The 17,548-nt window shown below is 45.3% G+C and overlaps 2 protein-coding genes across 6 annotated transcripts in view; one reads left to right on the forward strand and one right to left on the reverse strand.

Moving 5' to 3' along the window:
- The window catches only part of LOC121920437, a 196,008-nt gene that overhangs the window by 77,445 nt on the left and 101,015 nt on the right, over positions 1-17,548 (forward strand). The window lies entirely within an intron of this gene.
- LOC121920312 (hydrocephalus-inducing protein homolog) overlaps positions 1-17,548 on the reverse strand; it is an 87,501-nt gene that overhangs the window by 21,319 nt on the left and 48,634 nt on the right. Inside the window, 17 exon segments of the mRNA XM_042447447.1 lie at positions 1,797-1,912; positions 2,451-2,611; positions 3,144-3,362; positions 4,663-4,805; positions 5,332-5,592; positions 6,268-6,379; positions 7,092-7,281; positions 7,396-7,547; positions 8,180-8,415; positions 8,835-9,039; positions 9,765-9,891; positions 11,266-11,504; positions 13,361-13,529; positions 14,259-14,358; positions 14,790-14,889; positions 15,691-15,889; positions 17,331-17,503. Of these exon segments, the coding sequence (XP_042303381.1) occupies positions 1,797-1,912; positions 2,451-2,611; positions 3,144-3,362; positions 4,663-4,805; positions 5,332-5,592; positions 6,268-6,379; positions 7,092-7,281; positions 7,396-7,547; positions 8,180-8,415; positions 8,835-9,039; positions 9,765-9,891; positions 11,266-11,504; positions 13,361-13,529; positions 14,259-14,358; positions 14,790-14,889; positions 15,691-15,889; positions 17,331-17,503 (2,902 nt within the window).

Consider the following 17,548-nt stretch of genomic DNA (forward strand, 5'->3'; position numbering starts at 1 on the left):
AAAGGATCCAGAAGAAGGGTTTTGAAGATAAGACGACTTGGATGCAACGGCAAATTTAATTATGGAATGTTTTAATTTTACTTGTAGATGACATACAGTTGTAACTGTCTTACAATTTGATTGTGTTTGTTTTTATATGGAAAACTGAATAAAGATTATTAAAAAAATAAATAAATAAAGACCTCCAAGGAAGGAGACTCCACCACACTGAGGGAATGTGTTCCACTGTTGAACAGCCCTTACTGTCAGGAAGTTCCTCCTAATGTTGAGGTGGAATATCTTTGCCTGGAGCTTGCATGCATTGTTCCAGGTCCTAGTCTCCAGAGCAGCAGAAAACAAGCTTGCTCCATCCTCAATATGACATCCCTTCAAATATTTAAACAGGGCTATCATATCACCTCTTAATCTTCTCTTCTCCAGGTTAAACATCCCCAGCTCCCTAAGTCGTTTCTCATAGGGCATGGTTTCCAGGCCCTTTACCATTTTTGTTGTTGTTAATTGCACAATTTGACAGAATATGCGAACATTGCCATTAGATTTTTTAAAAGGGGGGGGGGAAGCACTCATGCCATTAACCAACGTTGCCACTGAATTTTTTTTTAAAAGGCACTAATGGCACTATTTTTGAAAGGCACTAAAGGCAAAGGTGCCCCAATGGCCAAGGCTCCCTGTCTCTCTCTCTCTCTCTTTCCTTATGTGCCAAATTGACAGATTTTTTTTAAAAAAAGGAGGGAAGAAATCACCCATGCCATTGGCGAATGGCTGCATGACACATCACCAATGACAAGAGTGGAAGTGATTTAGAAATCATTTGATTGACAACAAGGAGGCTCCATTTTAAAGCACTACTTTTTGAAATGTGAATATCAGCAAGGTAAATTGCACTGAGGGGCTTCGATCAGGGTAAAAGTAGTGTGAACCTCTTTCTGGAGAGATTTGGCACTGGCTTAGCGAATCTGGACCAGATCTACCCAGGGCAAATGAGCTAGTGGGAATGCGGCCAGAATAAATAAAAGGTAACTATCCCAGAAAAAAACTGTGGGGAGCAGCAGGCAGGCAGCATTTGGGACACACAACGCAGAGAGAAGTCATGCTCCTTTGTAAGATCCTGAGAAACTAACTTTAATTCCCTTTTGGGCTAAGGGACTACTGCTGCGGCTGAGACGGTCACTGACACCAAGCCCCAAATGCCTAACATAAGATGGATATAGTTCTCATCATGGCAAAAAGGCCAGGTGATTATGAGATATGATTTAAGATGAAAGTCTAACAGCTAACCTGTGTAATTAATGTCGGCAATACAGTGGAGTGGAATGGAGTGCAAGCAAGACGCCCAAGCATTGACAAATCTGTGTTTTCCCCAAGGGGACTGCATATGTTTGTATAACTATGATTGCATATAATAAACAACCTAAAAGATTACCAAAGAATCTGCCCCATACAACTATCCAGAGATTCCAAGAGTTAAAAATATTTAAATAGGGTATTAATGCTAACTCTGTCTGTCTGGCTTTCACCAAGCTGGATGCCTAGTTGGCCAGAAGGTGAGAATGGGCCCCCAGGCAGAATCCAGATTAGCTGACAAATGACAGAGGACCCCCCAGTGCCTCAGTCTAAATAGATAAGGGGACGACCAGGCCTACTTCACCAGAAATATCTGAAAAGATGGAAGGTGAGTTATACAGGAAGGACCAGACAATGCCCCTCACTAGGGAAGGATGGACTTTGGAAACCTAAGGACAGACTGGAGAGGGGGAGGAAGGCCTTAAGACCCTGTCAAGGTTCACCCACTCTACCTTCAGCGCTTGTTGGCCCGGGGTCCATCGCAAAGTTGACTGCCCTCCCACTCTCTTCCATGACCACCTTCCAGGTATATTCCAGCTCCACGCTTCCCATGTTGAAGAGCTCCACTCTGCTGGCACAATGTGGGGAGGCAGGTCAAGGAGAGAGACAGAGAGACTTTAAAGAATTTTGTCCCAGTTAGGGAATACAGGCAAAAAGAGGACTCAGAGCCCTCTGAAAATACCCTCTCCCCATTTCTGTCAAAGATACTCCACCCTCTGCAGCAAGAATGGGAAACCTGGGGCCCTCCAGATGCTGTTTTTTTTTTGGTGTGGGTTTTTCAGGCTAGATGTTGCCAGACAGCAGTTCCCAGCAACCCCTTAACACACATAGCCCAGGATGAGAAATGTTGGGAATTAAAGTCCATTAACTTCTAGAACATCAGATGATTCCAGCTCCTGATCTGCTGGGCTGAGCAAGGACAAAACTAATTTGGAGAGTTTGCAGTGGGGGCATGATCCCTCTACCAAGGTCTCCTGGTGGGATAATGTGGCCCTCTGCCTTTCCAAAGTTGCCCACCATTGCCCTAGAGGAACAAACCTAGCAGAAAGAGAAGCATTGAAATAAAATCCAGCCCCAGGGCAAGGTCCGGTATGTTTGGTACTCACGGGAAGACCCTTGTCTGGAAGAGCAAAGTGTCCCTAAAGTGCACACTATCCACCTCCATTTTATATTGAGCATAGTCAACCGTGGCGCTTGCATGAAGCTCGAGCTCCCGGCCACCCTCTTCCAGAGTGAGATGTGCAGGTTCTGGATCCTTCTCGATCACCTGCATTGAGAGCAGGATAAGAGGAAGGAAGCCAACCCACAACACCCCTTTCCAGTCTAACCTTTAAAGCAGCAGACATCGGAGCAAGTGAGTGAGTGAGTAAACAGGGCCAAACAAGCAGGGGAGCTTCTGCAAGTAAACCATCCCCATTAGAGGAACATGGGGAGAACATTTTAGGGCTTCAAGATTTAATAAAGAAGTTAGGGGTTCATAGATTAAGAGATGGAGGCAAAATGGAATGGCTCAAGATGAGTTTCTTATAAATACTGGTGAAGGAACAGCTGCTAGTGGGGAGCAAGGATGCTGCTAGAAGGGAGAAATGGCAGCCAGCACATTTACTTTCCAAAAACCCCAAATTGCCCCATCCAGCATGACGGTGGCTCTGTCGTCCATGGCTTCCTCGAATGTCTGGCTTTGCTGTGAGCCCAGAGCACACTCTCCCTTGATCTGGATGGAGATTCTTGATTTGGCTTCATCAACGGCCATATGTACATGGCTGTCTGGGCCCCCTTTCCCTCTCCAGGTCCCTTACCTTCTTCTTTCCTGGACGAGTGCTGGTGGTGCTCTTTGAGACATCCACCCATTTGACAGTGTGCAGGCGATCATCCCAGTCAGGCACCTGCTCAGCCGGCTGCTGGAAGGCAATCTTGGAAACTTTGCACTTGAGCAGCTGGTCTTTGATGGTGATCGGGGTGCTGGATTTTAAGGTTAGAATAGTGTTCTTGGTGCATGCTGCATGGAGATGGCCAATCTGAGGGGAAGGAGCATTAGCATGTTAGATGACAGTAGAAGTCTGTGTCTAAGGGTCAAACTACTGTTGTTGTGTATCTTCAAGTTATTTCTGATTTATGGTGACACTAAAACGAATCTATCATAGAGTTTTCTTGGCAAGATTTCTCCAGAGGGGGTTTGTCCTTGCCTTCCTGTGAGGCTAAGAGAGTGTGACTTGCCCAAGGTCACCCAGTAGTCTTCCATGGCTGAGTGGCAATTTGAACCCTGGTCTCCCAGTGTCATAGTACAACACTCAAACCACTACACCATACTGGCTCATAAGGGTCAAACTAGACAATACCTTTACCCTGTTTTTTGAAGCAATCCTCCTTTCAGTGACTAAAGATATCTCTTTGTCCTATCATGTATTGTTTGCTTAGTTATGTATGTTCCAAAGAATGATGCTTTATTTTATGATTGGCAGGTGAGCTTAATTTGCTCATCTGATTGCTTTCTATAATGTCTTGTTGTTGTTGTTTGACTTCAATGTGTTTCTGACTTATGGTGACCCTAAGATGAATCTATGAAGGATTCATCTTATCAACCTATCATAACTGAACCTATCAACCAATCACAGAATCATCGAGTTGGAAGAGACCACAATGACTGATATTATGTGTTGTACAGTAATGTATTATTATTCCCTGCCACAATCCACAGAGGAATATTATTATTATTATTATTATTATTATTATTATTATTATGCTCTCAGATCACTCCCTTTTAGGTTCACTGATAACCTAATTAACTTTGACCATTGTTCACTGCTGAAACTGCTTGATAATTTAGTAATTTCCTGGGCGGAAAATCTGTTCCACAATAGAATCATTTGTAGTCTGATTTGAAACATTTTGGCTTCACACTAAACCCCACATTGAAATGTTACTGCAGCCACAGAGCCCTGGAGGGAAGGAGCAAAGCGAATATGCAGCCGAAGAGGAGGAAAAAGAAGGTGAGAGTGGAGCCAGAGCTAAATGGGGTCCCTTGGCTGTCTTTCAGAGGAAAGAATCCTACAGAAGAACTCATTTGTTCCCAAGCAATTCCAAGGAGCAAGAAAGAGGAGGCTATTGATTCCATGGCAAACCCACACAGAAGAATCACAGAATTTGTGTGAATAAAGTGGGACCAAGCCATGCTCAGAGACCAGGGAGCTGGCAAGTTATCACCAATAATTTTGCAGGTAAGTGTGGGAAACACACATTGTTCCCTGGGCAGTGTGTGTGTGTGTGTGAGTTTGAGCAAAAAGAGCCCTGGCAAAAGAAGAGTCAGTCACCCCATACCTGTGGGGAGAAAGTAAACGGATTCACAACAGGCCACTCAAATCTCATCACATCTGTCTTGCTGTGATTGGTGATTGTGAACGTCGCTTGGTAGGGCTTCCCGACATGACAGTCCCCAAACTGGATACAATCCACTCTGGCAGCTGCAGGGGGGGGGAAAAACAGACTATCTGAATGACACACTTCTAGGCATAAAGCCAATGATCTGTACACTCCCACCTTTGACCAGGTTACGCCAATAACTTCCACCACCTCCACCACCAAAAGCTCTGGTGAGAAAGGAACTGTGCATTGGCTTGTCTCTGTGCTCTTTATATAAAGGCACACCCAGCAAGCCTCGTATTGCAGCAGCCTGCCTGTTGTTTCCTCCTGCTCAGCTTCACAAATTCACTCACATCTCCACAAAGAAGCAGCCTCTGGAGGCAAGGTAACAGCCATAACTATGGTTTGTTGGTAGTTTGTAAATTTAGATGCAACAGTTAGCACAATGTGTAGTTTGCAAACCAGGTTTCAGCCATGGTTAAACATGGTGGGCTGGCAGCCCCTTGAAACTATACATTGTGAGCTGGCATAGAATGAGGTGCAAAAAGAAGAAAACCATCCCACACACGGAGTCGTTTCTGCCCCCCATATCCGCCCCATCAGTGCTGCTTCTCCTCTCTCACTTACTCTCCGCTGCGCTCTCTTCACGCTGCTCCTCAGTGCTCCCCTTATCAATGTCTGTCACTAAGCCACGGATGTTGTCCAGTGTCACATCATCCTGGTAACCCTCACCCACCATCTGGATGTTTGTCTCTTCATACTGGTTGTCCACAATAGAGAGGTGGATCACCCCTTCAATTCTCTGGGTCAAGTTGGGCTGGAAAACCACGTCAAACTCAGCTGATTCCCCGTTGTGCAAGATCAGAGAGGCTGCATGGGGTTTCTTGACTGAGAAAGCAGAAAAGAAAGAGGAAACTCAAAGTCTGAAGGCCAGGAGAAGAGATTTCCCCCATAGAGAAGAAACCTCAGGAAGATAAAAGGTTGTTTCCTTTCATTGGGATTTCAAAGACCGTCTGATCCAGTGCCCTGCCATGGGCTCCCAAGAGAGGGCCACCCAAGCTCTGTTCTGAGGCCATCTATTCCACTGTCAAAACAGCTCTTACCACCAAGAAGTTCTTCCTAATGTTAGGTGGGATCTCTTTTCTTTTAATTTGGACTCATGCCCTAGTATCTGGAGCACTACAAAACAAGCTCACTCCATCTTTCATATAACATATCTTCTGCTCTATAAAGATGGCTATTGAGTCTTCTCTTCTCCAGACTAAGCCTCACAAGCTTCCTAAGCTGTTCCTCATAAGGCTTGCTTTCCAGACCTCTGGTCAGTTTGGTCATCCTCGCCTGGACACAGTCAAAGAGTGCACTGGTTTTTGCTTCAGCTCTGCAAAGCCCTCATGAGCAACATGCACTCTGTGTTCATGGCAACTCTGTGGTCTGGATTAGTGGCTATAAAAATGTTAATGCCAGCATAAAATGTCCCTCCCCTTTTCTCCCCCCACACACTCTCTCCTTGCCATAGAGCAGATACTACATCTACTTGTGCCATAGCAGTTTTATTCCACTTACCTCCTTCGCTGGGTTCGTTCTCCTCAGTGTGAGAAGACACATAAATGCATTGTGTGGTGGGCCTGGGTTTCAAACTAAATGCACAATTCTCATCTGTCACATCAAGGTGCAGCTGTGGAAAGGGACAACAGAAAGTTAGTGAGATAGAGGCGAGTCCTGGGACAATGTTTAGGATCCAGAGGTTACCTTGAAAGAAACTGAGAAATAAACAGAACTCAGAACTTTGCTCATCATCAATGCCCTCTCCTCCCACTGCCACTCTCAATAGCCACCCTGGCCTCTGGGGCTATTCCACTTTCTCTCCTGCCCTGCTCCACGGTTGGTGTCCAGGGAGCCAGTCCAAAAGGTCCGCTAATATGCTTCCCTTCCCCTGCCTTCCTCTGCTATGGCCCTCCCGACTTGACTGCCAGTCCTCCTCAGCCCCGGCTGCCCTGGTTTTCTGGCCATGCAGACGCATATGTGCCTGTGCAAGGAACACTGGGACAGCAGCCAGGCAACTGGGACAGTTCTGGAAGCCACCACAAAGGTGGTGATGGTCCTGGAACAGCCACCTTTCCCATCACAGCATGGTCATGGCAAGAAGGATAACATTTACTTGTCAAGTCACTTTCACACGGCACATTTATAGCAGTCTGAGGCCACCTTAACTGTCATGGAACCACTTCCCCCCCAGAATCTTGACATCTGCAGTTCCACTAGGTGCCTAGGTGCCTTCAGACTCCCAATATTGTGCAAGGTGTGTCTCCAAGTGCTACAAGTGGGCAGCGGGAAAGAGACCATTGTCCATGGTTCTCAGCATTGGTTGCCATGCCACCTTTCACTACCTGGACGAGGATGCTGCCGCTGTTCTTGACCACAAGAGGAAGGGTCTCCGTGTGGCCCAGCAGGAGCCTCCGGAAGAGGAGGAGTGGGTTCCCTTTCTTGTTACACAGCACAGGGCGCACAATGGTGATCTGAGGAAGGTTGCCATCTCCGGTGACCTCAAATGATAAGTGTCTGGATTTGGCAACCACACTGAAAGTGAGAGATGGAAGAAAACTCTGTTTTCACACATTTATTTAAGCAGTCCAAAGACATTTTCTACCTCTCCCTCTCCTCCTGACTCCATCATCCTCATAGCTGGACTACCTGGGTGCGGCATCTATGGAAGCCTCAAAAATGCACTGGTAACTCTGCATGACCTGGGGTGAGAAGGTCAGGGTGGCAAAGGCATATGAGCGGCTAGGGATGCACATCCGCACAGGATGGAGCTCAAAGACGTCGACCATTCGGAGAGGAGACTGTGGAAAGAAAAGCACCACCATCAGTGAAGCCTCAGGGATCACCCCCAGAGAAAAGGTAGGACAACCCCCCCCCCCCATTTGTAGGACATGGAAGACTCTCATTTTCTGGCTTGGAGCTGAGCAGAAGCTAGTAAGCAAACAGAGAGTTCAGTGCAGCAGTAAATCCTCCCCAACACACACAAATCAGCTTTATAGGTTATTTATATTTTTTATTTGGCAAAGGGCACTTTGGGCAATGTAAAATGTAGCAGCTAAAAAAGCCCTCCCTGCCAACAATGGCCTCCTAAGTGGCGACTCACAGAAAATGGGACTCCCTCCCAAAGAAGGCTTGCCTGTGCCCTTCTCGGCTCTTCCTTCCTCAGCAGGCAAAGACCTTTCTACTTAAACAGACTTTTGGCAATTGTGTAAAAGGGTCTCTGTGTTATAGTTTTATTCTCATTGCTGTGAGTCACCTGGGGCTTGTGCTGGGAGAGAAGCAGGATGCACAGTTAGTCAATAAAGATCTTCTGTTTGGGCTGGGCTTCTACACAACATTATTTTTCTGGGCCAGTGCTAAATGCAGTTCATCCTGACCTACAGTTTCAGAGACAGCAGTGACCCTGAATCCACAGCCAGGATATTTCCCTCACCTTGGCAGAGATCGGCTTTGTGGCGAGAATGACGTCACAGGGGATTCGGCCGGTATTGCAGATCTTGAAACGGGCAGAGGCCTGGTGCCCCACAAGGATGTTTGTGAAGATAAACCTGTTCTCGTCCATCACAAATACACCTTCGCATCCGACCATCTTCAGCACCTGGCTAAGCCCGCTGCGGTTGCAAATCCGATGTTCCTCGAAAATGCTCTTGATGTCATCGGTCACAAACCCTGGGGAAAAGGAAGCAAAAGACAGCCATGGGACCCCATCCCAGGGAAAAAAACCCTGAAGAAATGGCTCTGACCAATGCTCTAAGAAAAATATGAAGGAAGGAATACTGAGCGTGCACACAAAAATCCTCTCTAAGTTACTCCAAGCTCCCTTCAATTCAGCTATCTAGTTTTGGGTGGTAGGAAGAATCACTGTAATGTTCTGGTGAAATACTGTAACTGGGGATCTTTCAGAGCTTTTGCGCATCTGCCAGTGGTCAACCATGGCTCCTGAACCTTCCACTGCTGCTAATCCTCCTGCAAGTCTTCACAGAGAAGAAAGATTGTGACCTTTGAACAACACCACAGCTTGCTTCGAGGGATGGTGTTCAGAGGCATCCCTTTCCAGTTGGGACAGCTCTATGGATACTGCTGCCTACCTGGGATGCACGATTCAGCCTCCAGAGTATACAGAATGCCGCCGGGGTTGTCATCAGGGTGTCTGTCAGTGATCTCAATAATCAAGTACTCCTCACACTTCCCAACTTGATCTGCAATGCAATCCACTGTGATGACTTGATGGCTTCCTGGAGAAATGGTCCCAAAGCCGGGGCTAACGGTGAACATGCCAAGGGAGAAGCGAGCCTAAGGAAGAGGAAGAGGAGGAGAAGGAGGTGTAGAGCATGAGGAGGAGGGCTGGCTGACCTGCCTGCCTGCAGGCAGCCATTGCAGGCTGCCATCTCTCAAAAGAAACCAACAAGTCTTGTTCTGCTGCAACCTCCTTTGCTATTTTCCTCTGCAGCTCTTCTCCTCTAGTCTAGGAGAGGGAAAATGGTTCCTTGGATCCTGACCATGACAATCCATTTTGGTGTGATGCAAAGGACAAATCCAATTCCAAACAGATTGGATAGTGATGGACATACCCCAACCAGTATGAATTCCTCTTTGCTCCCTCTCTCTTTCAGGGGGTAGGAAGTGTACATGATTCAATGTGCTGTTATTATTATGGCATGGGGTCAATCAGGCTGGTCCCCACAGGAACCCTTCTGAATGTTATTCTTTAGATTTCTATAAGAAGTATGAGTGGGAGTTGCCCTGAGGCTCTATTTTGCAAGACCCAGCAAGATGCTGGGTAACTCATAACACTCTGGGATTTTATTTCCATGGACAGCTGGGCCAGCCCCCAAAAGACAGGGCCCCTGCACTAGACAAAGAAGAGAGAGGAGGCTGCATTGGTGTCCATCAGAGGACAGAGACTATCCAACCACTATCTGCACAGGCAATAGAAATCGTCAAGGAAAAGGCATTGGCATCAGAGCCCAAGTAAGGCTATGGGAGAGGAGGAGGAGGAGGAAGGGACACAGGCTCACCTGAACTATGAGATTCATATCCCTTTGCAGAGATTCAGCTCGCTTGCTTTGCCTGCCAATGGTCATTGTGACATTCTGCCGACCAACGTCTGCTTCACGGGAACGGGAGCTTTTAACATTAGAGTTTCTGCAAGAGGAGAATGGAACCAAGAAAACAAACAATATAATCAGGCTATGCAAATGTAACTGTGTTTTTGATGTAAACCGCTTTGATCATTGGAAAAGCAGTATATAAATAAAGTATTATTATTATTATTATTATTAGCTATATTTAAATTTGCATGGCTATAAACACTTTTAACTATAGTTTTTTATTCTGTAATCATAGATTGTAAACATTTTTGTAGTGTAACCGTATGCCTCCGTGAATCCCAGTTTTGGGGGAAAGCCAGGGTCAAAGGCTGGGTGGCTATCTGTCAGGGGTGCTTTGATTGTGTGTTCCTGCATGGCAGAAGATTGGATTAGATGGCCCTTGGGGATCCCTACCAACTCTAGGATTCTATGATAATAACAACAATCATCATCCCATTTCTCCCCAAATGGGAAAAATTAAAGAACTGTGAGCCCACATACTTCTCCCCTTGAAAACGCAGATTCACAGTTTGGGGATACTCCTGGATTCAGCTCTGAGCCAGAGGCCCAGGTCTCAGCAGTGACCAGGAGTGTTTTTGCACAGTCAAAATTTGTGCAACACCAAATGCACCTGTTCCTGGAGAAGTCATTGTTGTGGTGTACTATTTTACTTTCAACATTGTGAAGGACTCCCTTGCTAATACGTTTGCCGTCACAACAGTTGAATTGGCTGAAATCCTATTTTTGGACATCAGCCAATTAATTGTGATTAATTACTGTATATTACACAGTTGCTGTTCCTTCTAAAGTATGGAAGCAAGTTGATATATACTGAACCGAGTAGTGTTTTGTAAGTTTTTCTATTACCTGTGCATATAAACATCTATACACAGTTGAATTAGGTATTTGTATTTACATGATACACTTGCATTTGTGGTTCGTTGCTGGAGAGACGTAACCAAGGCTCTGCTGCTGGAGATAATCTTGATGGCATTAGGAGCCAATGTGTTGTCATTTTATTGCAGAAACACTGCATCATAGTATTATCTATATTTATTAAAATCTTAGGGAATCAAATGAGATTACTAACAATCTTTTGGGAAGGAAAGGGAAGCTTTAAAATGTGGATTTGGTACTTATGGTGTTCTTCTTGCCTACCAAACTTCCAAAATTGCACCCCCACAGACTTACACATTTGTGTGTGTGTGTGTGTGTGTGTGTTTGAGGATTAGTCCATGGTTCTCCATCCAAATGTGTTTTTTCTTCATCTTGCATTTGGGAGGAGAGTGTCTCAGCTTTCAGTGTTTTTATTTTCTATTTCTGGGCAAATCAGAGGTGCAGCTGCATATGGGAAAGAACCAGGCTGCCAGGATCCCCAGCTGCCTTTTCCTCTTTCTTTCTCTTTTGGGGCCAAACATTCTCTTCTCACCCTTTCCTCAGTGGGATCGTTGCATCTCGAATTTGCCGGCAGATGCCAAATTTAAAATCGAGGGAGCCTTTGTTCTCAATGGTGAAACTGCTGCTCTTCCGGGAACCGTTCACTAGCGGTCCAAAATTGATGAGTGACACAGGGGTGATGCTGTATTTGGAGAACGCACACTGCACAGACAGTCTGATTGGGATGGTGGCAATGGTCTCCCCTCCTTCAGAGAAGTTGGGCTCAATAACCTGCATTGAGAGCAAGAGGTTAAGCTGACAAATGGATTCGCTCTAGGTTCTCCCGGTAAGATCCTTGTTAGTACATCAAGCCCTCCCTATTAGAACCCCTGCCCTAATGATCCATTTCTTCTAATTTCCCTCAGCTGCCCCATAACAGAGGGACACCAGGGTTTTTAGTTTGTTTTAATTATGTTTTATGCTTTGATATTGTGTTTTTAATCTGTCATATTTTTTAATACTTTCTTAAGGAGGGGAGGGATTATAATGTTTTTAATTTTATATTTTACTCTTGTTATATTTACTGTTGTCAACCACCCGGATTGGTTCGCCACAGGGCGGTATACAAATAAATATTATTATTATTATTATTATTATTATTATTACAGCTGATATTCCACCTGGGCTGCATCCACACTGGAGAGATAACCTGGTTTAGCACCACTTTTCAGCATCCTGGCTCAAGGGTATGGAATTCTGGGAGTTGGAGTATGTTGTTGGGTCCAGAGCAGAGCTCTGCTCCACTCTGGGCCCACAACAAACTCTAACTCCCAGAATTCCATACTCTTGAGCCAGGGCAGTTAAAGCTGTGCCAAACTGGGTTATTTCTCCAGTGTGAATGCAGCCATGGATGCATCAGAGGGAGAAGTGGAAAGCAAAGCCCATGGTGCTGGCTCTGCTGAGAAAATGATTCTGTTTGATTCCTCCTTGCCTTGAATTATTTCTGCTCAAAATTATTGTTTTATCAAGCCAGTCAATTTAAGAACTGGTCCTTCAGTTTGCCTTCTGCCCTCCCCCTGCCTTAACCTTTTGCACTCTGTAAGACTGTAAGACTGTGGGTTGTCTTGCATTTATTGATTTTACAGAGGTTGTTCTGGGAGCCCTTTTGGCTGGAGTGCAAGGAAAAAATGTTGTAAATAAAGAAATAATTTAATATGTGTGTGTGTGCATGCCTTCACCTTGCCTGCTGATTTATGGTGACCCCATAAATCCCACAAATACTCAAGGGGAGTTTTGCTAGTTTTTTTTTTAAATTATAACTAAAGCACCTTGTATTTTGTTGGTAGTTTCCCATGCAAACCCTGACCAAGGTTGACCCTGCTTACTTCCTAGATCAGATAGGATCTAGATTCTAGTGCCTTAATGTTATTTAGGCAGTTGCACAATGCAAGAGTTTTGACCGGCCCTTCTAACTTTTATTCCACTGGGGTTTGATTGTGATCAAATTAGGTTCCCCTCATAGTGAGGTCAGTGCCTCAGTGGGAAACTCTCTGAAAATTCATATTAGATCAGTCTTTTTAAAACAAGAGGTAGAGACAACAGCTGGATCTGCCTGGTGAAATTTAACACATTGGTACAATGCAGCTACAGGTTCCACAGCTAAGGTCAACAATCAGTTAAAGTTTAAGTTCTTCTCGCTTTGTCTGGAAGTCACCACCCAGTCAGAGAAAAACAAATACAGGGAGATGGTCCCATGTCTGCCCACCCAGACTCCAACACAAGCTAGAAGGGGAGGCAGCCAAACAAAGAGGATTGCGATTATGGGCTGCGTTTCAATAATGCCATTGTGTGCAGATGCCATGCACACGATGGCATCTGCATTGTTATGAAACATCAAGGAGCTGCAGACTGGCTCCCCTGAACCTTGCTCAGTCCTCTCCCTCCATTTTGCCATCAGAGACAGTCTTGTCCCTGTGAAACCTGTTTGAAAAAGGCATAGTTCTCACAGATGTCTGGCAGAAGAGACAAAGTTGATTAAATTATTTATTCCCCCTTGTGGGAATGAATAATTTAAGACCGCACATCCCTGACCCACACTCAGGGCATCTCATGGCTTCTTTAGGGCCAGCTACTCCTAGCTGACTTACGTGGCACTGCAGAACAGGCTTGTCCTCAATTTTTACTTCCCTCTTTGCACGGAAAATGATCTGGACCGCAGCTGGGCGGTCATTGGGACCCAAGTTCCCTTTCTGGGGCTGAATGACGAACAGCGGACTCAGGTTTGGCATGCTATGGTCTGTGGATTCCACGGTGAAGCTGAAAAGTATGGAGAGAATGGAGACTTCTCATGAATTATCTGGGATGATTCCTGATATTAAAGCCAGAGGTAACTCAGAAAATGGGAAATCCTCATGAAACTATGACCAAACTCTGACAAAAATGGACCTTACTCCTTATGTTTTAATGCATAACTATACCTATTCCAATGCCTTTAAAAAGAGCTAAGCCACTTAAGGGGGGGGGGGTTAGCTAGGTTTTTGCAAAGTTAGCTGTTTGCATAATAAAGTCAGTTGACTAACAGTCTTTTTACACTTCACAGTTACAGCACTGTGATTCCCCTTTAACTGTCATGGCTGCAACCTGTGGATTCCAGGGATATATTGTCTAGGAGATAATACAAATTCCCAGCCAAAGAGTTCTAGTGCCTCCCCAAACTACAAATCCCAGAATTCCATAGGATACAGCTATGACCGTTACAGGGGAATCATAGTGTTCCAACTGTGCAGAGTGAAACACCCCAGCTAGATTTCCATATAGGTCCTTCATTGTTTTCTCAAACTACAATGACAGTCCTTAATCAAAATACAGATGTAAAGCAAAGAGAAATATTGACAATATGTTGATCTGAATGTGGGATAAAAGCAGCATGGAGGCTGTTCAGAAGTGCTGAAGATATCTGGTGGAAGGAGCTTTTGTGCAGTTTCTTTAATCCAATGGGGAAAAGGCAATTGAGAGTACATCTTCAAGGGGGACAGAACCTCTTACCTATAACCAATCTCATATTTGCCTTTGTTCTTCAGGGACAGAGTCTGCTTCACTTCATCCGTGATTCTGACAACCCCAAACTCCAGGCCACCATTTGTACCTGTAATGGCCACAGAGAATGGAGGATTTAAAAAACTTTTTGTAATTTAGTACATTTATATGCCACCTTTCTCCTGGAAAAGGACCCAAGGCACCTCATGGATAAAATTGTTTAAAAACTCTACAATAATTTTTTTAAAAAAACAATTATAATCATCTAGCTAAAACAGTATAAAATTGCATGGAACATACAAAAGTTTTAAAACATAACTAAAGATCTGGTGTAAGAGCCTTCTGTATTGTATTCTTAGAAGCGCTTCCTTGGTGAGGAAGACTCAACACTTTATGAATGGCCCATGGTCTCTAATTTCTCTACACTAATGCACAGAGCATAGAAAGATGACACTGAAATCTCAATACAGGAAGGCTAATATGATTGACACCAGCTGGAATGAGCCAAGACTACCCTATGCTGGGGAGCCTCGCACCCACCTTTGGGGAAGCTGATATCCAGAGCCACATCATAGGCCTCGGCAACAATTTGAATGTTCTCAATCTGGACAATTCCCAATATGTTTTCCGCATCCGAGACCTACAATGACAGCAAGCATCGCTCTGTTTGATGGATATCTGCTGGTGGCTTTCAAATCCCCTGGAGTGCTGGACTGTATATCCCCCTCAACTGAGCTCTTCTTTCCCCACGCCCCCCCCCTTCGCTCTCTGTGTCCCATTAACACACACACACCCGGGCCAAACTATGACTTTAAACTCCTATATGCAGCTACAGAAGGAAAGCTAGCAGAGGTGACAATGGAGCAGAAGTTCTGGGGTGCAAGGAAAGAAAGAGGAGCCAGAAAGAAAAACAGTGCATGTGGGGAAAGAAAAAAAGCAGAGTAGAAAGAGAAAAAACACTGAGTGGAAGTGAAAGGGACTGGGAGAGAAACAGCACTTCCTAATAGAGAGGGAGGGTGCTGTAAACTGATGGTTGCAGGAGGAGTGGCAAAACTGCTGCCCACCTGGCATCCACACAGGTGAAGAGAGTGGGGTTCCCAGAGGCAAAGCAACATATGTTTTCTTGACAGGGAAATCCTTAGTGTTTCTGTAAACAGGGAAAGCTCTTGTTCTAAATTTTGCCAAAACGTAAAAGTATCTGGTTTGGGATACAGATACAAATTCACTTAGCTTGTCATGCTTAAGAGCAATAAAAACAACCACTATTTTCCTGCAGCAATGAAAAATGAGATTCTGCATGTTTGCAGGGAACCACTTTCAACTTGACACTTTCTGTTCAAGTCTTGGTATCCAAAGCAGGGCAAAAGGGAAGTCCCAGGCCTTGTTTGGCTGTGGAAACTGGCTGCATGCAGGGGCAACCACACACAGCCTACTCACTCACCTCCAGGCGAATGGCCTTCTTAATGTTGAGGGCCTTTGTGGCCTTAAAGTTCATCAGCAGGCAGTACTCAGAGAAGGGCGGGATTATGCCAAAGTCATCCGACAGGCTGAAATCATCTCCAATGTTCTCCAGGCCACTAATCCGCCAGGCCACAGGCAATGGGGTGGGGTTCTTAAGATAGAGAGACTTGGTTTCCTTTCTGCAGGAAGAGGAGGAGAAGCCAACACAACAGTGTTTTCTGGAGTGCTCAAATCTTCTTCCCACACCAGGCACTCTGAATTTGGCTTCAGCCTCAATTCATCAAAAGGGCATGTAGAATTTCCATACCAAACTTTGTTTCTTGTGGATCCCCTTCAAGTCATCACCTGTTTCATCTAAAGGGGAATTCTCAAATTTACACTGAATCCTCATCTAAGTGGTGTGTCAATGACGTAAGTCGGCAGTGGCAGCTAGTGGCTTCCACTCTAGATTTTATCCGTCTGAATTTCAAAGGCGCTGTCCAGGGTGATGAAACATCCCCAAATTAGGTTCAGAGTCTTGGAGAGACCTTTAAAATTCAAACTGTTAAAACATGGAGTGGACTCCCCACCCCACTGACAGGGATGCCACCAGCTACAGCTGCCTCTAGGCTAATTTTATATTTCCATAGCATCGACCTCTGGTGAGGATAAGTTGGAGTCAACCTGAGGGCACATAAAAAAATACCAACAACAATATATCTCATCATCTGCCACAGGCATGAATTGTGAATGTTTTCCTTTGAGCAAAAATTGAAAGGTAGGAAGCAGTTGTCCATTGTGTTATTATGTGTCAAGTCAACTGTGATATATGGCATCCCCATCACAGGTTTTTCTTGGCCATATTTCTTCATAGGAGGTTTGCCCCCGTTGTCTTCCTCTGAGGCTGAGAGAAAAGTGACTTGCCCAAAATCACCAAGTGGGCTTCAATGGCTAATGTGGGATTTGAACCTGGGTCTCCTCAAGTCAGACTTGAACACTCAGACCAAGACACCACACAAGACAGCTCCCTTCTGTTCATGCTAGAAAAAAGAGACAGCAGCATAAAACTTGTGAGCTGCCTGCAGTAATAACATGCCAAAATGCTGATCTCCAACCAGGACTGGTTGAAAAACTACAGGGAGAAAGCTTGTTTTCTGCTGCTCCAGAAATTAGGATCCGGAACAATGGATGCAAGCTACAGGAAAAGAGATTCCATCTCAACATTAGGAGGAACCTCCTGACAGTAAGAACTATTCGACAGTGGAATAAACTCACTCAAAGTGTGATGGAGTCTCCCTCCTGGGAGGTCTTCAAACAGAGGCTGGATGGCCATCTGTCAGGTATGCTTTGATTGAGATTTCCTGCATGGCAGGGGGTTGGACTGGATGGCCCTTGTGGTCTCTTCCAACTCTATGATTCTATGACCCGATAACAATGCCCACCTTTCAGGGGTACTTGACCCCTGGCAGGGGATTATTGCATGGGCAGGGGATGGGACATTGGGTCCTTCCCAACGCTATGATCCTCTGTTCCCCAAAGCACTTGGGAAAGTGTCACATCCCCAACTACACCATGCTACGAATACCAAATAAGCAAGGAAGGAACAGTAACTGATGAATGGGGCGAACAGCTGGGTCCAACCTGTGCAGCAGCAGTTTTTCAAAATGCAGCTGTCGGCGGTCCAGTTCCAGTTCTGGGCGAACCCCTTGGCAACAGATCCGGAAGGTCACAGGCTCTGGGTTCTCTTTAATGCAACAGACAATGCTGTCCTCAAATATACCACTGGCTGTTGGATATGCCCAGACTGTCAGCAGCTGGGAGGTCAAGACAGACAACCACAGTATCAAGTTAGGTGGGCG

This window comes from Sceloporus undulatus, chromosome 1 (genome assembly GCF_019175285.1).
Source record: "Sceloporus undulatus isolate JIND9_A2432 ecotype Alabama chromosome 1, SceUnd_v1.1, whole genome shotgun sequence".
NCBI classification, from domain to species: Eukaryota; Metazoa; Chordata; class Lepidosauria; order Squamata; family Phrynosomatidae; genus Sceloporus; species Sceloporus undulatus.